The sequence below is a fragment of the Ischnura elegans genome, chromosome 6, assembly GCF_921293095.1.
Source record: "Ischnura elegans chromosome 6, ioIscEleg1.1, whole genome shotgun sequence".
Taxonomy (NCBI): Eukaryota; Metazoa; Arthropoda; class Insecta; order Odonata; family Coenagrionidae; genus Ischnura; species Ischnura elegans.
In genome coordinates, this window is record NC_060251.1 from 22,485,362 (window position 1) to 22,511,030 (window position 25,669).

The following is a 25,669-nucleotide window of genomic DNA, read 5'->3' on the forward strand; positions in this document are numbered from 1 at the left end:
TATTCTTTTTCCTATATTTGATTCATATCAGAAATGATATCATTAAAAACATTATTTAATAATGTACAGTATTTATATAGTGAAAAACTGCACATTTACGGTTATTTTTTTATTGCGTGATGCTATGAACGATTTGAAACTAAGCGCTCAGACATACCCTGCAGTCATTTGTTCCCTTACGTCATTTGTCAACAACGAAGGAGAATTTGAAGGGCTCAAACAAACGTCAACTTAATTTCCCTGAATAATGTACAGGGCAATTAAGTCTTCGTTGCATTAAAACAGTTTGCTTGCACGAATGCGATGCATTTACTTTCGTTGCAATAGCTTTTCATAGCCTGCCTTTTTTTGTAATGAGAAAGTATATTTATTGCATTCATCTCGTGAAATTATTAGTGTCCATTTACAAGAGGATCTCTGGAGGAGCCATCAAAAATGGAAACTAAGGGCGTAAATCGGAGTTTGAAGAAATACATGGATTATGGGTAAATTCTTGATAGGTTTATGTAATTATTTTTAACATAATTTTGAAGTACTCTCATTAATATCTTGTGTCTATAATTATACATTAAGCACAGGGGAGCCAGCACTTGACGGCAATGAGATCTCTCTTCGTTCGAGAAAGAAAAGTCTCTTAGCTAACAGAATTCTGGAAATGGGTTTGTTTAGGTTTTTTGTTTATAGTTCTCGAGTTGAGTTATTTTGATAAGTTCTAAAGCTATTATTAGCAGTTATCAAAGAATGTATCCTTGACCATGTTATCATTTTCCAGAGGACGTATCTCCTTACGCTACTTCAGCTCCTTTAGCAGATCGCTTACATGCCTTGAGAAACCCTCACTCCATTTCAAAGTACCAAGCAGCAATTATTTATGACAGAGTCAAGTCTGCAAAAATGCTTAAATCGAAGGAACAAGAAAATGAATTGGCTGTTTTAAGAAAGCAACTATCTGTATGTGCATGTCAATATATTTTTTCTATTTTAAGTGATGGTCCTTTTATAATTTTATATAAACTGATTTAGGAAATATATGCAGAAAACAAACTACTACGAGCTCTGCAACATAGACAAGCTCATGCTTTAAAAAAATTTGAAGATGCTAAAGGTCAATTACCACGGCTTCTTCAGTCCCATTCAGAAGAAGTGAGAGCTCTTAAAGCTAAGTGCAAAAAGGTAGGTTGATTCTTAATCTTGAACAATTTACTTTTCATTCATTTTACTAATAAATGCTCAGCTGGCATGTGAACTTTGTAGATTTCGTAGCCATTTGGTACTTAGACATGAAAAGCTTTTATACGCGTCCGAGGTTTCCTCAAGGATCAATATCATCAAGTACATTTTAAAGATCTCATGCCCTTTTAGTAGTCAAGCAAAGGTAGAGGTGTTACGGAAGGAGAGGTCTAGCGTGAGGGCAACTTTGTTTGAGGTGATACGGGTACCACTGATAAGGTGAAGGTGGGAGCGTTGCAAACGATGGGCAGTCTGTCATTACATTGTAGGTGTTACCTGTTGATCAAGAGGGTAATTTCATGGGAAAAGTAATTAATTAAGAATGTTATCACTGAACAGGTTTTCAAAAAATTTCCTGATGAAGTTGATCCTTGACGAAGTCATGCAATAAAGTATTGTGTATGGAACAACTATTTCTAGTATATGAGTATATATATTTTTTACTTCCGTTATGAAGCAATTCCACTAAGTTAACATGGATATAGTGAACAACATAAAGTAGATTACAGTCAAAGGTTCCTGGCACTTGGGTATTGAAACCCATTTTTAGGCCGAATTTCTATTTAATGAATCACTGGGAGGAAGGGTAATGGAATAAAGTGACCATTCTCTCTCATGCCTTCTTCTTTATCTTTAGAGCAGGAGGATATTTTAACCTTCCCCTTCAAGCAATCTACCCCTCGGTCACTCTTGCTTCTTAGTGGTACGTTTCTCCAAATTGTGATGCCAGGAATTTTTAAATCTACAAATTTTAGACAATAGTTGGTCAAGTTGGACCATTCTCTAAAATAGAGGATCCTTCTGGTATATCTCTCATTTATCCTTCATTATAAGCTTGATTAAAATTATGTCTAAAAGGCACAGTAAGTGTCCCTTAGTATGTGCAGTTATATTTCATTCTTAAAAAAGAATATCCGATGGATTTTATGTTTTTACCATTAACATTCTTCTATTCATGAAGCTTAGCATGCAAAACAGGGATTTGGAAAAGAGACTTAGTAATCGAGATACTGAACTTCGTGCAATTCAAGAGCAGAACCGTCATTTGCAGCAACTTGCCAAAGATCGAAATCTAGGAGAACGAGAAACACTGCGAAATGAAGTTGATAGCCTCAGAAATATTATGCAGCAAATGGAGTTGCAATTCCAGGTGGGAAAACTGAATTTATGTATTATGTAAGAATTAAAATTTAATACATATTAGGTTTTATTTTCTATTTCTGAAAACCACTTGCACTGTCCATGTATTGCTTTCTAAATTCTCCTTTGCTCTCATCCACGTTCTGCTATGAATCATTCATAACTTATATATTGTCTTGTCCTTTGCAAATGTCATTAGTGTTGATATTGCTGGTTACTTTATTTCTTCATCTGTTTTCTCCTTACCATTTCATTTCCTCAGCCCTTTTGTAAAAGATATTTTGGGGAAAAGTGTACCATTTAATCAACTCTCTTCAAGAGATGGCCTTTGGCGGAGGATATTTAAATCCGTTCAATATTGAAATCCTAGATTGTTATGTAAGGGAAGGGTATCTAGGGCTAATAGCTAAGGGGTGCAGGGAAACCTGGAAAAAGTATCAGCGTTTTTTTAATTTTTACTTTCCATTACAATGCCATCCACAGGAAGATTATATGACCCAAGAGAAAATTTTTTGAGGAATCAGAAATTTTGGCAGGATGCTATGTGCGGGAAGGAGAGGACAAATTAACTATGTTTTCTTAGAGGTGACTCTACGTAATTTGGTTAACAATGTAAATGGGATGCCATTACTTTGTGGTTCTTCATAGATATATATGACAAACAACCTTGCTTTCGACAATGCCTGTCATCATTAAGATCTGGCATTAAAATCAGATTCAATACTAATTCATCTTTGTGGAATTTCAAAGTTACTGCTTCTTACTTACCGGAGTTAACCCTTTCGCGCCGGAAGTCGGGCAGAGGCGACAGAAATTTTCAAACGCATAACACCTGACATTGGGTATAGCTGTTGCAGATTTTTCAGTGCAAATGAGCGGACCTCGGCTCTGGCCGATGCGAGGGAAGGGAAGTGACTGCTGAGGTAGCAACTGTCTGATGCATTTAGGCCCAGCCTGGGACCCAGCTTAGCGAGTCCTTAGGGCCACTCCCCATGCAATAAAGCCCGACCCTCCCACTCATTTATGATCATCCTCACTGCAGGAATACATTGAAAAGTGGTTATATTGTCAATAGTTCTTTCAATGATATATTTTGTTGTATACTGCAATTTTTTATACTTTGAAATGAATTCTTCGTTTTGTTCTGTGTGTAAGCAATTTTCAAACAAAATTTTAGCATTAAAAATAACGGACTTCTGGACTTAAGCCATATTACCTTTTATTTTTTAAATTTTTTGTTATTATTGCTAGAAATCCATTTAAAATTCTACAATGCTGAAAAAAATGTTAGTAATTCTTTTAGAATAGTAAATTATTGAAAAAAAAAGTGTTCGGTAGAAAAAAAACACTGGTAACACTATAAGTTGACTGTGGATTTGTGCTAGTATAGGGTTAGAGCGTGTAGTCCAGTGGCCGGGGTAAGGGACGGGTGCCCCATTGAGCTGGGTCTCAAATCTGAGGGACAAAAATACCCAGGCAACTCACCCTAAAAAAGACCTCCATGCAGAGGAGTTTAAAATATTCTTATGCTACTCATAGCACAGAAAACGTTTCCCAATCGTAGGCGTCAGCAGGAAAGTGTTAGGGAGTGTTTGTTTTTTGGGGGGACATTCTCTTCTATCGTTGAGGGTATGGACTCTCCCATTCTATTTTACGAGAGGAGGTATCCTAGTGGGTATTTCCCTTGGCTACTGATTGAAGAGACGCAGGTTCTAATCCAGGGCAAGCTTCCATACACCCCCAAATAAAATCCTCAAAGCTCCAGGTGGCCCAGGGATAGGAACTGGTCATAGCCAAGGTGATAGAAGTCCTTTACCACCTTGGGTCATAGCATGTTCATTTCTTGTGTATTCACCAGATTTGTTTGACCTTGCTCTTCGTCTGCCTTAACACTAGAATGCCCGGCTGGGTCAATTTGACCCAAAAAAGAATATTTATGTTGATTGCAAAAGTTAGGCCTGATATTTTTGTTTTTTTCTATTTTTTCTCATCACTTATATCTGCCATGCCCCGATGTCAGACGTGTGATGGCAGATTGCAGATGAAATATGCCTCCTTTGGACCCAGACTATCAAATCCATTTGAAGCCTTTCTACTTTTCCATTGCATTCAATGAAACGATGTGATTTATACTGATTTATTGTCAAATGTTATAGAAATTTTTTTTGAACGTGATACCATTGAAATTCATTGTACCTCCCAAACCCATCAGATTAAAAGTGATAGGTATTCACAAATTTGTGGAAGCTAGTTTCCCATAACACCATATAAATTGTAGAACAACTACAATTTTAATATTTTTCGTCCAGTTAAATTTTCTACTATCCTCCCAAATGCTTTTAAACAATATTAATGAATAAACTGGGAAGGAATTAAGCATTTTGAGTAAAATATGCAAGCATGGTCATATTGGGTCAAAATGACCCGCTTGGGCATTGTAGGGTGTAGGGATTGGTCGGGCATGCTTAATCCTGATTGATCTCCCCCTTATTTAAACTCTCTGTCTATTCTCCTCCACCCATTCTCTCAAGGTTTCTTTGCCCTATGAGTCTCCTAAGATACAACTGACGTGGTAATAGCTGTCACTTCTTTATCATTAGAAGGTTATTTGTTATTCAACAGAAGCAAATTATTCTATATTCATGGTTATTCCAATGATGCCTTGCTATACTCATTCTCAAAGCCGAAGTCTCACTCATGATGTATTGGTTTGGTGTGCTCTTTAGGAGTTTGCCCGGAGAAAAGCCATTGAGCAGAGGATGTTGCATCAAAAACTTATGCAAGAATGTAATCAAAACAAGGAATTAAAGAAATCCCTCCTGAGTGCTGAGAAAACCACAAATGAGCTTAAGAATCCACATCAGGTAATAAAAAAGCACTCCGAATATGTTCTGATCTTTTTTTTCATTCCTAGATTGTATTGAATCCTTTTTTGGTGATATAAATCAACTGCATAATTTCATTGTGCTAGAAATTTTAGCTTTCTTAATTCATAACTCTCTAAAGAAGATTTATATTGATGATTGATGAGGTTATTTCTGAATGAGCTCCAAGTGATTTTTGGTCTGTTGTTCTGAGGAGGGAGGTATGGTGGTAAAAGGCGGACATATTTCATGAATGGTTAGTGGTGTATTGAGTTTTGCGATGTTACTGTTAAATCCCTTAACCAACCCCAAAGCTGACTAAACCATCCAACAGTCTAGACCAACACTATTTGAGTTGATAGTTGGAGGATGTGTAGGCCCACTGTCTCTGATGTAAATAAGGTGGGGGCCTGTTGGGCAATTGCCCCTAAAATGGGGAAACATTTTGTCTCCAAGCTGTCTAATACTCACTGCCTAGAGCCTAGTTTGTACTTTTTATTGATTAATTAGCAAAATCGCATTATCTTCATTTTTTATGTGACTATTATTTCGTATATAAAGTTACTTAACCTAGCCTTGCTTTGACCATCGGTCCCCCTGAAAGTATATTCTATATAGGTACGTATGCTACTGCCTACCACCCAATGAAATGATACTGGCCCAAAGATTGGGTAATAGGTCCTTCTTGACCACCTATCTGCCTGCTACCTCAATGCGATTATTTTGGCATCATAACATATGGAGCAATGTCAGCTGCATCTGATCCAGACTTGTTTCACTTTAATTGTTTATGTGAGGTAGGCACCAAAGAGTCTGTTAGTTGAACACTAGCTAAACCTTATGTGATTACATTATGTACTGAAATTTTTTAAGCTTGTTTGAGGCAAGCGATCTGGTTAATTTTTTGGAATGTTTGTAGAGGTGGTCCTAACAAGAATGGCCGGGGAGTTGGGTCATGTTTGGTAGGGTGGTTGGAACATGAGTAGTAGCTAGCTTTTATACTCCATAAGAACTATCTTTGCGGGTGAGAGGAGGGGCTAAACTAAGTGGGAAAGGATTCCCTTGATTCAACCCCTGACTTGGTATGTGGCATCTGCAGTTTGAAGAGGGTGAGTGCCAAGAGAAAACTTGGCAATCCCACATGTGCATACCGGCATATCTACCTTTTTAAGGGAATACTTCAACCAAGGGTATCTTAAGTCCAATGCTGGTATGCAGGTCCTCATTTGAAGAGGGGTGAGGATATCCCTGCACAGTGGCCTAAGGTAAAGCTGGCCACCCTGCTTAAACCATCCCTGAGTGGATTACAGGTGTACCAGCCCTGTGAGTACCAATGGAAAAATGGCAAAGTTAAGGGCACCAATTGCAAATTTTAAGTTTGACTACACAGTTAGTAGACCCACAAAGTTAATAAAATGGAAGTATAAGAGGAACTAAATCTCTGAGGCCTTATGGCCACGCCTGTTGTCAGTGGCATAGCCAGGAGGGTCCGGACCCCCCCGAAATATTAAAGCACTATTATTTTCCTTAATAAAAGAAAAATTATTGAAAAATCATGAATTTACAAAGTATTTTTTTAACAAATGAAGTTTTTTTGATTGTGAAATGTGTTAAAATTAGTTTAAAACCCATTATGTACTTACAAGGGGAATACACGACCTTCGCATCGCCGATCGAGCTCACATTTTGCGAATCGGTAGTTTATGGGGACAAATGTAATATGCCGAAGCGAGACGACGCACTTCTCGTAAAATTCCGAGAAAAAAGCAATTAAAAATCGTTAAAAATGAAGGTACGATATATAATCCGTTTTGAACGCTCATGTTAAACAATAGGGTGACAGCCCAGTGGATACGGTGTCCGACTGTGGAGGTGAAGGTAGCGAGATCGATGCTCGCTCAGGGAACTTTTTTTTGTGTTAATTTTTAAGAATTTTATTGTTAAAATTTTTAAAGTTCGTTTCCTTATCTTCGTTACTACTATGGAATATATGTATTTTTAAAAGAGTTTTTTAAAATATTTAAATCAGGAATGGATCAGCTTGGGATTAGGAACTGAGGATGAAGGGTGGATAGAAACCCGGCGTCGGCATTAGCCTGCTCTTAACGAAAGGCGCCAAGGGGACCACGGCTTAACGTCCCATCCGACGGACGGTGTACTGCACAACTAGTGTAATCCACATTACACGCAGGGATTGAATTTAGGAATGCCCCTTAATTATTTACCGAGATTTGGATGTGGAAGGCCGCCTCACCACTCCAGTTAATCCTTTATTTGCAATTTTCAGGATGGAACTCATCATAAAGACATGCAAAGCAAAGTGATTTGCGGCACCACAAACAAGCAGAAAAGGCTGATCTATCGGAATGTTGAACGCGTGGTTCGCAGCTAATATAATTTTTATCGATGAGCAGCTCCCAGCAATAGTGCCACGCACACGTTAACTCATCCGTAGGAATATCCAAGGATAGAGTCTCTATGTTCAAAAGAAGTGTGTACCCCTAACGTATCAAAGCGATTAAACCAAAGGAAAATATCACTTGACACACTGTATCTTATGTACATTCACTCCAAGATGGCTCCCTGCCTAACAATCTACTATTTATCTCTCCTCACCATAGTATCAAATAACAAAAAAAAATCAAACCAAAAACAAACATCCTCACAGACAAAACACAACAAATAAACTCAAAAACAGAAAACAAACCAAACACATACAAAAGTAATTCCGGTCATAAATACACATACATCACCCCTTTCCGCTCATGCCCGTAGGCCGCGAAAAAGGGAAAAAATTTGCAAAACTTTCCCCAATTATTCGATTGTTCTATTACAGGTTAATCAAGTACCCACATAACATTATATGTTTCCGGGAAAATTATTGAATATGCATGTTTGCTTCGAAGCTCGCTGGCACGAGACAATTTTTCGTAAATGTAAATGACGTGTGTTTTCCTTCAAAAATTATGGACAGTCGTTGCAGTTGTGGAAAAAACGCCTTTTCTACTTGTTCGTGGTGCCGCAAATCACTTTGCTTTACATGTATTTATGATGAGTTCCATCCTGAAAATTGCAAATAAAGGATTAACTGGAGTGGTGAGGCAGTGTACTGGCCTTCCACATTCAAATCTCGGTAAAGAATTAAGGGGCATTCCTAAATTCAATCCCTACGTGTAATGTGGATTACACTAGTTGTGCAGTACACCGTCCGTCGGATGGGACGTTAAGCCGTGGTCCCCTTGGCGCCTTTCGTTAAAGAGCAGGCTAATGCCGACGCCGGGTTTCTATCCACCCTTCATCCTCAGTTCCTAATCCCAAGCTGATCCATTCCTGATTTAAATATTGTAAAAAACTCTTTTAAAAATACACATATTCCATAGTAGTAACGAAGATAAGAAAACGAACTTTAAAAAATTTAACAATAATATTCTTAAAAATTAACACAAAAAGAGGTTCCCTGAGCGAGCATCGATCTCGCTACCTTCACCTCCACAGTCGGACACCGTATCCACTGGGCTGTCACCCTATTGTTTAACATGAGCGTTCAAAACGGATTATATTGCGTACCTTCATTTTTAACGATTTTTAATAGCATTTTTTCTCGGAATTTTACGAGAAGTGCGTCGTCTCGCTTCGGCATATTACATTTGTACCCATAAACTACCGATTCGCAAAATGTGAGCTCGATCGGCGATGCGAAGGTCGTGTATTCCCCTTGTTAGTACCCTATTTTTCAAAAAATTTTCCCCCCTGGTTTTGGACCCCCCCCAAACGAAATTCCTGGCTACGACACTGCATATTGTCATGTGTTTGGTGATGGGAAAGCCCTGTGTGAGAAATTTTCTCTTCTTTCACCGCCATTATTTTAGCACCACCTACTCACTTGCAAATATATTTGCAACTACTTATAGATTTTGAGTGTGAGCTATCTGTTGAAGTTATTGGAGGAGAGAGGAAATGATGGTGTAGATTTTGGATTAATAGAGTACTTTCCTTCATCAAAGAAAAAGAAAGGCATTGATTGCGATTCGTTACCCACCATTAGTGTATTCATAATATGCAAATTATTTGGTTTTAGAAATCCCAGTTTAGATGAATGGCAATGGTCAATTTTAACTGCATTTTAAAAAGACCAGATTGGCACCCATGCGATGCCACTCCACGTGACGGCACAGGGACCTAGTTTCTATACGAGTAGATAGGAGTTTTACATCCTCTGAGATTACCAATGTATGCATGAGGCACAGAGCTCAGGGAAACATGTCTTAATAATCTCCTATTAAAACTGCCTATGGTCGGAAAGTTTCCTTCATTTGATAAGGTATTAATAATCCTTATGTAAGCCAAGCGCTATCTGCTAGCAGGGTACACTGCTACCTGCTAGCAGCCAGCATTGCAGCAGCGCACAATATCCTCGCCCCAAAGTCACCTCACACGGCAGAAGCAAGAACCAGAATGATGTCACACGGGCTTTTCCCAACATTCATACTTAGCCGTCGCGTTTTCGGGCGCTTGAAAATTTTCACTTTTCAATTAATCGTGAAAAATAGATATCGCCATTTAAAAATCTAAAAGCATGAAATGTGTACTCCAGGAGTAATAATCTTTCGATTTAGGCAATAAAAAAATAATAGGAAACCACCCTATTGCATGAATGAATGTGGGAATTGAAATATAAAGTAGCAAATTTTTTGCAAGGCGGGGGAATGTGAAGTAGGAGGAAGTGGAGTACACATATTCATGGTGTGAGGAAGGTGTTGGAAGTATTAGGAGGAGTTGATTGAATTTCACTTAATTAAAAGTTCAGATATCAGAATAAGAAATTCAAACAAATCATGAGTATGTATTTATAGCAGTTGCAAGTAATCACTGCTTCAATCCAATTGTTTAAATGGACAGTCAACTTTTCCACACCCATTGATTCAAAGTACATAGCATGGTTTGGTTTGACCATATGAATCGCAATAAACATTGTTTGGCTTCTCTGGAACAAGTGATTATTATTTTCTTGAATTTGTTTCCAGGGAAATGAAGTAACTTTGGAAACCGAAAAGAGCGTACATCCACCCAAGCCTCTCAAAGAGGAAAAGAAGCAGGTGACATCAAGCAATAGGTTTGTATATTACCTCTTTTTTGTTTTACTAAGTTTATAACCTTCTGTGATGCCTGATACCCACCAAATTATAATGACCACAATTTTTTCTTGGCTAGCCAAAAAGATAGCTTTCAATCACTTTTGCTTGCAGTGGTAATGAGCTTACTTTATATGTACTTCCTGCATAATTTTTCAAGTTTTTTTAAATTTTTCCTGCCATCCCTAGTCGACCAATCACATAATTTGTGGGCTCACTTTTATTCTATGCATGTATACTTAATAGAAACTGGTTAGTGGGGCAGCTTCTTGCTTGGAAGAAATTTCTCATAACAGAACACAATTGAAAAATGACCTTGAGTTATCTCTGATTAATTGGGACAGAAAGCTGTTCAAGTAGACCACACATCTAGAGTAATTTACATATGAGGCCCCTGAATAAATGGAATGCTTTATATTTTATATAAATGGGCCAGCTACAAAATTACGACAAATTGCACCACTCCTAAAGCAATGGTTATTAGGGATGGACGGATCCAGGATTTTTTTCGGATCCAGATATGGATGGGATCCTTGATTTTCGGAGCCGGATCTTTCGGATCGGATATTTTTGGATCCATATGGATTTTCAAATTCCTGATGCTGAGATTCCCCCGATATTTGTTCAATTTCTTGGGAAGAGTCATACTATGCTATGTGCCAGTCGTATTTTGTCTTTTTTATTTTCCACGGCTGAAATTCTCCTACGTAACCTCTGTGAGAGCTTTGAAACAAAACGGTTCATGAGTAGGACAAGAATCGCATGCGACGGTGCATTCAAAGATAGAATCGGAACTCTTTCCACCCTAATGGGGCGTTGCATTCACTGAAGCTATCATTTAAAATTTCGGATCGAGATCCGACGTCTTCCGTGACTTTGGATCCGATGAAGGGCAATATCCGCGGATATTTGGATCCTAGGTATCTGATCCGACCATCCCTAACGGTTATTCAAGCATTCTTATCGGCAATAATCATTGCTTCAAGCTATATTGCAACAATTGTTGATAAGATTGTTTACTTATTATCAATTATTCAGTCCTTAGTTGATTCGGATGTAGAAGTGGCCAGAATCATTCCTGTAACAGATTTAAGAGCGTAACAGGTAGCCTGCACCAGAGAATTGCCGAGGGATGAGCATTAAATAACTCCCCAACATTATGGTAGTATTGGAACCCCTAGACCCTACCCTTTCTCACGATTGCTTTGAGTAGCATACCTGAAATACGTGGACACACACATTCCCCCAATCATAGGCGGATCCAGGGGAGGGGCACGGGGGCACGTGCCCCCCCCAGACCCTCAAAAATATGCAAGGTTTATAATTCGGTCCCATTATTATTGCGTTTGTTTTGTATTGCGAGATATCCTCCCCTGAACAAAATCTTGGATATGGCCTTGCTTGTGCCCCTCCCAGAAAGAAATCCTGGATCCGCCCCTGCCCCCAATGCTGATTGCACATTCTTCCCCCTTGTAGTAAAAACTGCCCTCTCCAGACAGATTATTGTGTGAAGTTTTAAAATCCCCATAAGTTTTTTTTCTTTTCATGCTAAGGTAAGTGAACCTATGGTACGTTCAAATGGGAAGAGATCCTGAACATAGATTTGGGATGAAAATGTGGTTGAGGTATGCTGAACGTTAAATAGAGACGTAAGTATGTATATCAAGTAGGAATAATTTCCGACTGCAATTACTGAAAATTTAAGCTGAGAAATCTGAATGAAAGAAGGATGTGGACTGTGAAAAGGATATTCAAATATAGAGTATGGCTGAAGGACTTAATCCCAACTCCTTTAAAAATCAAGTTTTGAAAAGATGATAAAATAAGGTCTTACATATGTTGTTTAATTTCATTCAGAAAAAGTTTTATAAGTTTCTAATAATAAGTAAGGAAGTAAGATCAGTTAAAAGAAAATTAGTCATGAGGATTCAAAGGGTAAAGCAAGGGGTAGAGCCCACATATTAACTAATCTAGAATGGATGGTGGCTAATAAGATGTGATCGTTTTAACGCTTGATGGCATGGAAATGGTCCAGCACTTTCACCTAAACAGCATTTATATGAATGGCCACAAGAAAAAGTAATCCTCCTGAAAGAATTTTTAACAATACATATCACAAAGTTCTTAAGAATTTCATTGCTGTTGATTGATTAAATAGACTTGATTGCTTTCTGAAAGCATTATTGATTGAGGCTGAGGTTGTCTCAGTATATAATAAACCTGATTAATATCTATTGCTCTCACTCATCCCATTCATGAGGACATTATTTCCATTAGAGTCATGAAATTGTCTTTCATCAACATATTGGGTCACAGGTTTGCCTTCATTACAAGATCTCACCATGAGTTACTTACAAAAGCCTTAAAATAGCATTTTTTAACAAGTTTTCTGCTAGAAATATTCAATTGCTGGGCAAAATCTTAATTTGGGTTATATATTTACGCATGAGATAGCACATTCTCTGCTTTAAAATCTGCACATAATGATAGCTCAAATGAGATATATGTATGCAGTGGCACAGCAAGGGGGGGGGGGTTTGGGGATAATCCCCCAGAGCTCAGAGAATTTTTAAGTTTAATCCATTTTACTTAATTGGATTGATATTAATAATATAATAGTGTACGGATTAATAAAATATCCCTCAGAAAGCCGTAAAACTCACCATTTTGAACCATTTATCTTAAAATTCCGCAATTTATTAATCTCGCACCTACCACTTGTCCTGGTGGGTATACCATACCCCCACACACCCCGGTATTAGTTGCACCTAAACCCCCCCCCCCCTGTCTTAATTCCTAGCTGCGCCCCTGTATGTATGTAGTTGCTTTTTAGCATTTAAAAAAACTAGTTAAAGCCATTTCATACACTACAACTGATGGAATATTTTGCAGGCTATCTTTGGCAGGTGAACAGCATCAACACAAGGTTGTGGAAGCGTCAAAAGAATCAAGTCATACTTGCACCAAAAAAATGCCCATGGAGACAGTAAAAGATAACTCATCACTGACAACCTACAATAGGAAATCTGTCCTCTCTCCAAAAGTTGTCTCCATAGATGAGATAAAGAGACCACATCAATCAAATCATAGTCTTAACAATGAAAAGGGCTCTATAGATGAGATAAAGAAACCACATCAATCAAATCTTAGTCTTAACTGTGAAAAGGGGTCTGAAAACATGGTTAAAAAATCACCGTACATAAAAGTGAAAATAAATACTGAAGAGTCTTCCGTAACATCTGAAAATTTTTACCTATCTTTGAATTCTGAGCGCTCTAGTTCACTACCCTCTCAACGCTCCGATGGCTGTGCGTTTGGCATTCCTGCAGAAATAACAAAAGGTGAAGGAATAGTAAATATAAAACAAGTGCCTCCCGAAAGTGATGGAATCATCAAAAGTCCTGTACAAGCTGCTAAAAGGGAAGAAGTTGAAACATTGAATGAAGCATCTTCAAAAAGAGACCAAACTATCAAGATAATGGAAAACAATGGTAAGGGAGGCCTTAGTTACAATAATGACAGCAGTTTTCTTAGTCCTTGTATTCCAAAAGAACAGGATGGTGGAGCATCATTGAATAGTGATAAGACTGGTACAGGATTGGGCAGCTGTGCTGCTACTGTAAATTCCAGTAATGAAGGGCATGAGAAACTGAATGATATAGATATGCAACATCAAGGAAGTATTGACAGGAATAAAAAGGAAAAATTGCTTAGGGCTTTAAAAGCTATCGATCAAGAGGAGTGGACTGATATTGAAACTAGTGACGACCTTGATAGCGACGGAGAACTTTCTATGGTAAACACACGTGCCAAGTCTGGAGGACAAAATTATAATAATTCAGTCAATGGAAAATCAAATTCAAGGAAGAGCATATTGAGTGGATCGAGTAGTGCAAAGTCAAACAACACCTCATGTGCAGGGAGTTTCACGAAAGCAGACCACATGCACGAGTTATTTAGGTCAGTACCAAAATCAGAAATGATGTTAAATAAGAAGAGAGTTTCTGATCCATCCATTGCCAAGGACTCAAAATCATGATCTTTTGATTGGGTCAAGATAATAAATAGATAATTAGTTGCCCCCCTAGCAAAAATGTTCAAGGGCTGGTTGCAGGATGTGCATTGGGATTTTCTCGGCCAAAAAGGATTCCCCAATGAGACTTGTATTCCCTCATGTAGAGGGTAGATATTTTGTATTAAGATATTTGTCTTAGCTGCTAACTGATCCATTTCTACTAATTTGTCACGTTCGAACAACAAAGGTGGTTAGCGTAAAAATTTTATGTGGCCATCATTGAACAGATTGTATCATATGTACTTATCACTTTGTTCCTATACAGATATTTATATTGAATTCTCCAAGAAATATTTTACAGCCAGAGCTATTTTTAATAGATTTAGAAATATTTTTGAGAATTGTATGAAAGATATTGAATCAAATGGTAAAAAAACATTGAATAATTCTTAAAAGAGTAGTATAAAATTTATTTCAATACTTGTATAAAAATACTCATCCACAATACTAACAAGGTATAAATCACACAATCAATGATATGCTCTGAAATTACTCAATAATATCAGAAATGTAACACATAGCTGTTCTCCATAAGTTTGTTAATAAAAATATGTAGCAATAATCAAAATTATATCTCAATTCCCTCCTTCATACCCCAAGGTTACTTTTAACGATACATAATTCTTTTTTATAGAAGACAAATTTTATAGGAGAGGCTAACATACAACACCTATCAAAGAAAAATACATGTAATGATGAATGATATATGAGATATATGATGCATGATCAAGCTTTTTTGGTAAAGTTGGTCAGGCTAGAATATAACAGCTAACAGGGAGCCATGACCTTTCAATAATAATAACAATGAGATGGGCACAATGGTATCATGTGTGTGCTGACCACAATCTTTTTAATACACTTAAGTACACGCTACTTCATAGGTTACAAAGAAGTCTATATAAAAATATATTCATAAAGTCCATCTTTGAAGTACACAGTTGAAAGCTATACAGCTACAAAAAATACAAACGTAAAAGTGAGCAATCCATTTTTAACTGGAACTTAATACCTGAAGGACAAATAAAGTGATGTTCTCCTTCCAAAGCAGTGCCATACATAACATACAAAATCTGTACAAGTACAGTATACCTTAAAAGGAATATTATCTACCCTATGCTAATATTTGCCCATAACTATGGCACAAAGGAGTGCTGTCAGTATGTTATTAATCAGCACAGGTGTATTTGTCCAGTTTAGCAATTCAAAACAGTAATTGAGGACCCACCTAGCATATCTTACGTACTTACAGTTTTACTAAGTACGTACTGTACAGTCTTACTAAGTACGTACTTACAGTTTTTACATTTGTAATGATCGCTTCTCTCTATTAAAAGTAACGTTTTTCACTTCAAGCTTTCACATATGATGAAACAACGAGAGAAATAATTAAACACCATGTAACTTCAAAGAGGTATTACCAATATGAAATATTTTGTAAGCCTTTGGTTTATAAAGAAATGAGAGATGTAAACAATTCCCATCACCATTTACTGAATAAATAAACTATGAAACTGCAACAGTGGCTGTCTAACCTTTCCTAAATATATTATTCATTTAACTAGCCAGAAATTGTAACAGTGCAATGCATTGTAAAAGTCACAACAACTCACCAATACAGATGATAACCTCAGCTGCCAAGAATTCTAGCATCAATACTCGAATGAATAAACAATATTAGTTAAAACATTTTTAACCAGTCAATTTTACAAAGCACCCTAGTCGTGTAAGCCAGACAAGTGACTACACAGGGAGATTTAAGGGCTTCAGCACCCCATGAAATACCTCCACGATTCCCAAAAATATAGTTTAAGACTAACCTTTGCACTGACACAAGATACATTAAAATATAACATTTACCTATTAAATTATTCCCGTTTCATTTAGCAATTCATGCTTTGCACCTGTAGCAAAATATCATAATATCTATGCAACACTAAATTGATCTATGCAACACTAAGATTTGTTCAATTTTGACACCAATAAGGCTGAGTTGTCACCACTTATAGGTAGTAGAATCCTCCCCTTTAACCAAATTTCTGAATATATCTCTGATGAGAAAATGACCTTTTGTTAATGGTATTTAAGTTCTCAGATCATACTCATTGCTTCCAGCACCATACAAGACTGTCTTATCCTCTCTTAATGTATAAAAATTACACATTTTGTTCACTAACCTAAAGTCAATAGACTTTTCCAGGCCTTAAATATACAGCTTCGTTATCAAATGAGTTATTGAAATCAATAGCATCTTGAGAGATTATTAGGGTGATTTATTTTCCTTTATATCATTAACTGATTTATGGTACGTATTCTACTCAGTTATACCTGTAAAATTCTCTGCATCATAATAATTGCAATTACAAAACTACTATACAATATTGTTCGTCACATAAAAAACATTAAATCTATACTTAGCAATGCCCTCTTGGTTAAATAACTCTACATTTTCTGGCCTATTTTTCAGATATTCTAGTTCATACTGGGGAATTAAAGCCAAATAATGAAATAATCATGCATCCATCAAAAAATATGAAGAAAATATGCACATGGCCGACAAAATTCTTATGAAATTAATGTTGTCCCCATTATTCACTTTTCAGCACCACTTAACCAACCACTTCATATAGAGCACTTAGCAAAGCAACATTCTTCACAATAATATTTCATCTAATGTTCACAAGTAAAAATATATCATTGTAGAATATTAACGATCTGTGACCAAGAGCCAACTTCTAATCTCAATTCAACAACATGGCATCAACCAATGAACATTCAACTATAACAAAAGTGAGCAAATTAATCATCAAATTTTTACATTGGAACTTCTTAGTATTTTCTGCATGTATCGCAGGCAATAACCATTGTGCAATAGATCAAAAGTTTCGAGTATTGCTGACACAATTTCCACAGAAGACTTGGCATAGAAACCGTATCTTGGGATTAAGTACAAATGAAGAAGTTGGGGAAATCATAAAAAGAGTTGACAAGCAAACAGTGATCAAAGTCCTCCCATTGCAAATATGATGTTAGCCAGAGCAGTCCTTGCGTCGCTCTCCTTAAATCCTTCCAAGACTTCAAGTGCTTTCTGAGAATGTGTCCTCTGCAATTCTCTTGTGCGAGCTATCCCTGGTCCTGCTGACACTATTGCATGAACCTGAAGGTAACATTAGAGGGTAGAAACAAAAATACACTTCTTGATACTTATGGTTCCAAATATCTTCGCTGGTGAGTGTGGCAGGAATGGGGGTGCTTGGGTAGGATTAGATTGGGTATTATTAGATAGATTACTGTGACCAAAATACTGACAATACCATCAGGGATATGCTTACTATTTAGTGAAATTTTTGGTTTTGACTTGTTAATAAAATGAACTATGGAAAGCACACTGTAAACCTCTTTTTCTTACTTCATTGATTTCCTTCGCAAAGTTATGTCTCAAACATCTTTTCCCGTGGAAAAATCATTATCACCATGTAACTTCAAAGAGGTATTACCAATACATAGTATTTTATAAGCCTTTGGTTCATAAAGAAATGAAAGATGTAAACCATTCCCATCACCATTTGCTGAATAAATAAACTATGAAACTGCAACATTGGTTGTCTAACCTTTCCTAAATATATTATTCATTTAACTAGCCAGAATTTGTAACAGTGCAATGCATTGTAAAAGACAACACTCACCAATACTGACGACAATCTCAGCTACCAAGAATTCCAACATCAATACTCAAATGAATAAACAATATTAGTTAAAAAATTTTTACCAGTCAATTTTACAAAGCACCTTAGTCGTGCAAGCTATACAGGTAACTACAGAGGGAGCTATAAGGACTTCAGAACCACATGTAATTCAATCACTATGGTTATGTTCTAGAACTAGCTCAGCTGAAAATAAAATTTTACCAGGGTAAACTAGTCATCTCCTAGCACTTAAGCTGGTATTTAATTTTATTATAACAAATAGAAATCTAACAATTACAGTGCAAAAGTATATTTTCAAGGATATCCCCACTAGTAAAGTGGCTGGTAGGAAACAGGAGTTTATACATTAATAGAAGTATGTATTGTGAATGATGGGAAAACTTCAAAGCAATCACCGGCTGAATACTAGTGATTATGGCGGCATTTTTCACTTAATGTAGTGCATTTTCAGAAAAAAACTTAGCCACCTCAAAATATCAGTCGGAGACTAAGTCCAAAAATTGACGAACTAAGATGGCAGACCTTTGACCAAAATCGGAAACAGCACCTCCAAACAGTAGCACAGCGAGGAGGGGGTTTTGGGGGATAAAACCCCTCCCAGAGCTCAGAGAATTTTTTTAATTTAATCCATTTTACTAGATGGATTAATATTACTGATAGATTAGTGTTAGGATTAATCAAATATCCCTCAGAAAGCTGTAAAACTCGCCATTTTGAACCATTGATCTTAAAATTTTTCTGGAGGAGGGCCCCCTCGCAACTCCCACTTCCCCTGGTGGGTATGCAACACCCCCACACCCCAAAGTACCAGTTGCACCTAAAACCCCCCCTAGCCTTAATTTTTGGCTGCACCCTTGCCTCCAAATATTCCAACCTCTTTCCACGGAGCAAACTTGGTGTGGCCAAATGTGCGTACTCACATATACAGTAAAACCTCTATGTAGTGAACCTCTTTACATCGTAAACCTCCATACTTCGTACTAACTCTATGGTCCCGTCAGATTTACATGTAAATTTATGGGCAAACCTCTATATAGTGAACCTCTTTATATCGTAAAACCTCCATATATCGTACCAACAAGACAGCCCCGCGACGGCCTAACTACCTCCGCAAATCGTACCGAGACAACTAGAGACCATTATTGCAGCCGCGATTACCTACATGGAATGACATTTTCAGCAATAAATGTTTCACGCTTATTTTTTTCTTATACACCTTTAATAATTTTCACGTTAACCATTAGTTAGGGCATCCAACTATCCTAATCATATTAGGTGACGGTAAATGAAGACAGAACACATCATTTTCTCTCGAATCATGGTCAAAATCGTGCAATAGCACTCGCTTTCTTTTACTGATGGCTTTATTTTCTTGTAAAAGCCTACACACTATGTTAAGTTAATAACAGAGGCGACCAGCGCAGCCTATAATCACTTGCTGACGGAAATATTTCAACTAACTTCACTCCCATCCATGGAGACAGAATTTCTCGACCGCATTGCTACTTCCGCTTCTAAAATGAAAATATTTCATGAATTTTCCGCGACTTGAAATAAATCAAATAAAGTTTTGCAATTATTTTATTCCCATATTTTCTCAGTGTAGCACTTTCTTACTACCGCCTTGGTAATTTTTTCGATGCTTTCGTGAACAATCGTATTTTAAAATTTATTGTGCTCAGCGACAGTCATGTCTTGCCTGCGTATTTTTGCCGCGAAATCTGACTTTTCCATCGGGAGTCCGGAACGTCAATTTCTAGCAATACTGAACGAACATCAATCCATGCGCGACAGTGTTAGGTGAAGGAGACAGCTAATTAGCTGATACGCGGTAGGGCAATGAAATTTTTTACCGTTGCCGCCGCATTCTAAAGTAGTTCGCCCAGCATTCTCACCGGGAAATCACGTTCTTTCCCAGACCTAGCGTTTCTGTGTGCCCTTGACAGAGTTTTTCTTCGGAACGCTACGTGCATTGTATTTTGGAGAGAGGGAATTCAACAAAATTTTCAAAATTACGCTCAATTTTTGTCTATTTTTTGCAGTTGTCACGTGTTTATTTATTTTTTTATAATCTTTAACAAGTCACATGTTATAAGAATGATAAATCAATTCTAAAAGATATAATAAGGAGTATTTTCAATTATTTGCCATAAAATATGAAAAAATATGAAAATTACTTAATTAATCATAGGCTGATGATGGATTCGAGAAGTAAAAGAAGGCGACTGCTTGACATTACCACATAATTAGCAATTTTCCTAGCCATCAACGAGTACGGGCAGAAGGCAGCACTTGACCTTTGGAATACCATCATTCACCCTCACATCTATTTTAAACAACCGAGGAAAAACAGAAGAAACTGTATATCTAGGCTGCACAAATAAAAAAACTCAGGCAGTTAAATACGAGGATGAAGAAATAATTATGTTTAGAAATATAAAACTATTGTTCTTTCCTCCGAACACTATTAGTAAATTACCCTTAGACCAGGGAATTATTTCTTAGACCAAAAAGCATTAACGAAAACAGCTAGTGATTTATTTATAGTGAAAATGACATTAAAAAGTGCTCGCGGAATTGAAAACATTTTTTCGAAAGAGTTTGAAAAAAATTTTAAGCAAACCCATTAACTAATTTATTTTCTAAAAAGGCCTCTTGAACAATTTACTTTTACCTCTGTGTAATCATTAAATTGTAAATATATGTTCACTTATGCATACCTATATGTTTAAATATATTAATATAATGGCTTTAAAGACAGTAGCACCTTTCATTTCCCAAGGATATGAAAAAATGGTGCCTACCACTAAAACCTCTCTATAGTGAACCTCCATACATCAAATTGCCCAAATTTTGGTCCCCTCCATTACGATGTAAAGAGGTTTTACTGTACTTAGGTATTTAAGGAAAAACTTGAACCATGGGTATCTTAGGACTGAAAGCATTTGCTGAAGCATTGTAGGAAGGTACTCATTTAAAGAGGGGTGAGAATAATACCCACTTGTAGCCCAGGAGAGGGTTGGCTACCTTGCTGAACCCGGTCCCAACTAACGGCTCTTGACTCTCTCTGAGCTCTCGACTCTTAACTAACATCTGACTGATGTTAGTTAATGGTTGAGAAACTTTTTCTCCGTTCACCCCCTTAATTAAGTACCACCCTCTCACCCATGAAGATATTTGGAACTCAACTTCACGACAACCATTATTCAAATCATCCATTAACATCTTCATTAAAAAGTTGGTTTCTGATAATTATTTTACTTCATATTGAAACTTAAGCTGTTCCAAAGGAATCCTCAAAAAGCCATCAGGGCATCACAGTGAAACTGCAACAATCCATTACAAACAAAGGGCAGATAGCTTCAGACATTTTGTACACAGAGATAACTACACCTGTTAATGAACAGCTACATTATTTTACATAACTTCCATTATCTTCATTAATTAGAATAGAATGAGTTTTTGGTCTCTGAAAAGATTTTAAATTACACCTCATTACCTTGGCATAATCCACATCTTCCACAGATCCCAATCCCTTGTCAATTTCATCATACAGAGAACTGTCCTGCTCAAGATGAAACAGCACTGGAGCTGAAGTTAGATTGAAAGATGATCCAACAGAATAACCAGAGCCCACGGTGAAAGGCTCCAAATCAAAGCAAGCCTGGAAAAGGTACACCCAGTAAAAATTCTTTAAGTACATAAAGATGTAGCCAAAAATTAATATTTCTGATTAAAGCTAATTTATGCTATTGACATTCACTATCGACTGGTGATGTTCAAGAAGGATCTGACCATAGTGGTCCAAACTTGGTTTATAAGATACTTACACTATAGCAGTCAGTAACAGTGAGAAATTAGGATTAATAATCTACTGCACATACATCGTTTTGTAGTGGTTAGAGCTACTGACTTCCAATCCAAACCTGGAGCCTCCAGAAAATTACTTTTGGATTCTAATGTTTTAAATCAAGAAGACATTTTCGAGGAATTTTAGGGAGGCAACAAGCTGTCACTATTTCCTCAAATATACTGGAAAAAGGAAGACATTTTGATACCTCCACAGCACACACTCTCAACAATCGCCCACTGAAGCAAATCTGCTCTACTAGGGCTACCAGCTGAGTGGATTTGATTCGGTGGGCGATTGTGGAGCATTTTTGCAGTGGAGGTATCGATTTCACCAGAAGACACTGATGGTGAAGATCCTGAAGATCGATCCAGTATCAATTGCTATAGATTTAGTTCAATGTGAAGTTCACAGAATCAATACGAGTACTGCGATGTGGAGGGCAGAGGGAAGCCACCACATTATCTTCCCAAGAAGATGCAGTCCTACGTTCAATTTGATGTGATGGCATCTTTCCCAGTAAAATATTCCAAAGGTAAAATAGTCCACAAATTGGATCCCTAGGAGGAGATTATTGGGAAAGTTACACCAGTCAAAGGGGAGGCCCAGATGTAGAGTTGGGACATGGAACGTGATAACATTTGGGGTGAGCAAGAAACTGGAGAACTTTAAGATGGATATAATCTGGCTGAATTTGGACATCTTAGGAGTCAAAGAAATCGAGTGGATGGGAGAAGATGACTTCTAGAATGACAGATTTAGAGTTAAATGTACTCGAGCAAAGACCAGGATATTGCTGGAGTAGAAGTACATACTCCTATAAAAGGAATGGAGATCAAGAATAAAGGCATAATGGTAATGCAATAAAAGGACAATGTTCATCAACATAGAAAGGGAACCAACAGATACAGTGATAGTGCTGGTGTTCGTGCCAATGTCCAGCCATTCAGAAGAAGAAATGTATGAGCAGCTGGAAGAAGTCCACGGCACAATTAAAGGGCAGGAAAACTGATACTAATGAGAGAGAGGAATTCAGCAGCCAGAGAGGGGAAAGATTGGGGTACAGTGGGTGAGTTCAGGCTGGGGAAACATAACAATACAGGAGAAAGATTAGCAGAGTTCTGCAACCAGAAGCAACTGTAAGTGGTAAACACCCTCTTTGTACATAGTCAAAAATGAAGATAAGCATAAAAGATGCCAGCAGACAGAGCCAAATACCAGATTGACTACATTCTGGTAACACGGTACTAGAACCAGGTGAAGCAGTGGAAGACTTACTGGAGAGCTGATATAATCAGTGACCACAACCTAGTGCTAATGGAAAGTGCACAGATCTACAATGAGAAGGACGAAATAAGAACATGGATGGAATCTTAAGCGTCAAGAAGAGGACGAAAGCAGAAATGTTCAAAACTTTTATTGACAGTAAGCTGGAAATAGCAAGGGAGGCACGGAAGAGATGAGGAAGAGAGATGGAATACTCTAAGATTACCATCACAGAGGTTGGTGCCTTCATCAAAACATTTTGTGACCAAGCACATTGACGTGTATTTAAATGTGAGTGTGTGTGTGTCTATTGTTTTGTAGATGTCACCACTGGTCGAGAGTATTTGAGATTTATGTAACTTCTCGAGCGGGAGGGAGTGGGCGCCATGTTGTAACGGTACGGTGTTGATTGCGTGCTACGTACGATACAAGAACAATTAATCGTTTAACTAAATGGACTCCGGGTTGTTAATTCAGATCTCCTCTCCTCGGGAACACTTCACACATCATCAAAGATATTACCTGCCATGCGAGAGCCAGGTGCTTTCCAAAGAGGAAACCCTGCTGCTGAACTTCTTCCACATGGCCAGCTAATTTCAGTGCTCCCCGACATGACTTCCCAAGAAGTCCACCAGCAGATAGGACATTCCTCATGACCCATTCCTCCTCAGCCGATGGAGAAAATGCATAGCTGCTACTCTCTTCTGCATTGCCATCAAGGGGAGGCCCGGGAAGTGGATTATTTTGAGAATCCCTTCGGCCAACAAATTCACCCTCTGCCAGATCCCTAACAGCACTGCTCATAAGCTCAACAAGCTCATAGTCACGCAAAGCTGCGAGCTCCACACAGGAATTTCCAAGCAGATAATCTCCACCAAGGAGAGCAATTTTGTTCCCAAACATCATATCACTGAGCGTACGGGCATCCCCAGTGTATTCACCAGGCCTGATGTTCACCAAACCCTTGTGGACAAGATGGCTGGTACGAATCATCTCCGTGATTTCAGCCAAAGCCCTTTGACTGAAAATGAATTAAGACAGAGAAAGAGTTAAGGAAAAGTTCACAAAAGGACTAACTAAGTAGGTAACATTTCAAACATATAATTATTTCGCAATTGATTCGCACTTTTCTTCAATGTTTAACATTTTCATACAATGCCCACAAAAAGTATATACTTAGTTACTGAGACCAGTGCCTCCGAAAAACACCTCAAACACATTAAAACTATGTTAACACTTTTCTTGTATCGTTTATCCCGTCATACAGTGAAAAAGAAAAAAATTATAAAGACAAGTGCCTCCTTTAAACATTAATATGAAAAAAGCGAAAGAAAGATTTAATCATAAGGGGAACTCTTATTACCCATAAATGATTTGGGTGAGTGATACTCAATAAAAACTGAAGATTAGCACCTGGATATTTTTTCTCAGGAATATGAAAACGGCTTACCTATGTAAAACACCAGCAGCCTTGTCCTCTTCCAAAGAATTGGCGTTCAAATGCCCAGCAGCTTTCGATAGCAGCAGGACAATCAATCCCCAGGCTTGCATGTTATTTCTGCCATTGTAAATTAGGCTTCTAAAGAATTGGTAGTAGAAATACCAACATGAGTACTTGGGTCATATATATGGGTAGTTACTGGCAATTAAAACAAAATTATAAACAAAATTCATAATACTTACTTCGCTGTTTTCAGGAGAGGATGGTTGGATCCTACCAACTGGCGTAAATGGAGAGCAATATTCGCAATTTCATCACTCAAAAGCCATCTTAAACTTAGGAAGGAGGTTGGGTAACCAACTATTTTCTCTGCTTCTGATACAGCTCTATTCCAATCTGGCTTTGGATTTTGAGCATACTTGCCAACACTACACTTCACTTCTCCCGTATGTAAACCCCTAACATAACTGTCAGCTACATTTGTGTTCACTACACTCCGAATTCCATTGTTCATAATCCATTGTGAGTTACAAACAGCCTGGATAACAGACTTATTAAACTTACGCAAAACACCTAAGGACTTACTACTAACACAATGCGCCATGGCTGTACAATTCCTCGACTAAGATCCCATATCAAGCGACAGTCTCGATTGGAATGCCTTAGAGGCTTCTCTTCTCCTTTCGGAATTGGGTCATCACCGCCGAAACCCTACCTTTCATCTCGTAGACCTTTCTGCGTAAGAATCAACACTGCTTTCTCCTACGACGAAATATTTTTCCTACGTCACTTTGTCAACCATAAACCACTAGCACAAATGAAAACCTATGGTACGTAATAACAAATTATCACTTAAAAAATGAAATAGTAATTATTATTAATAATTAACTTTTACTTATAAGGTAAATGATACAATCGTAAGTTCACTTTCCTTGAAAGGAGAAACTCAGTGAAAGCGAAGAAACGG

The 25,669-nt window shown here is 37.5% G+C and overlaps 2 protein-coding genes across 2 annotated transcripts; one reads left to right on the forward strand and one right to left on the reverse strand.

Moving 5' to 3' along the window:
- Positions 1-188: 188 nt before the first annotated feature.
- Positions 189-15,009, forward strand: LOC124160188 (putative uncharacterized protein DDB_G0289041). Its single transcript, XM_046535960.1, has 8 exons — positions 189-485; positions 574-659; positions 773-951; positions 1,024-1,173; positions 2,192-2,380; positions 5,097-5,234; positions 10,259-10,347; positions 13,259-15,009. The coding sequence occupies exons 1-8, from the start codon at positions 436-438 to the stop codon at positions 14,403-14,405; spliced, it is 2,028 nt and encodes a 675-aa protein (XP_046391916.1). The 5' UTR covers positions 189-435; the 3' UTR covers positions 14,406-15,009.
- On the reverse strand, positions 14,825-25,669 carry LOC124160189 (all trans-polyprenyl-diphosphate synthase PDSS2). Its single transcript, XM_046535961.1, has 5 exons — positions 24,945-25,669; positions 24,712-24,840; positions 23,784-24,282; positions 21,645-21,809; positions 14,825-17,595 (listed from the first exon to the last, which is right to left on the reverse strand). The coding sequence occupies exons 1-5, from the start codon at positions 25,304-25,306 to the stop codon at positions 17,440-17,442; spliced, it is 1,311 nt and encodes a 436-aa protein (XP_046391917.1). The 5' UTR covers positions 25,307-25,669; the 3' UTR covers positions 14,825-17,439.

Excerpts from the sequence above, each read along its gene's own strand:
- LOC124160188 (XM_046535960.1), top strand. The coding sequence starts at position 436 with ATGGAAACTAAGGGCGTAAATCGGAGTTTGAAGAAATACATGGATTAT. Across the intron at positions 660-772 it reads TAACAGAATTCTGGAAATGG|AGGACGTATCTCCTTACGCT; the intron begins GTTTGTTTAGGT and ends ATCATTTTCCAG. Across the intron at positions 1,174-2,191 it reads TTAAAGCTAAGTGCAAAAAG|CTTAGCATGCAAAACAGGGA; the intron begins GTAGGTTGATTC and ends CTATTCATGAAG.
- LOC124160189 (XM_046535961.1), bottom strand. The coding sequence starts at position 25,306 with ATGGCGCATTGTGTTAGTAGTAAGTCCTTAGGTGTTTTGCGTAAGTTT. Across the intron at positions 24,283-24,711 it reads GCTGCTGGTGTTTTACATAG|TCAAAGGGCTTTGGCTGAAA; the intron begins GTAAGCCGTTTT and ends ATTCATTTTCAG. Across the intron at positions 17,596-21,644 it reads AAGATGTGGATTATGCCAAG|GTTCATGCAATAGTGTCAGC; the intron begins GTAATGAGGTGT and ends TGTTACCTTCAG.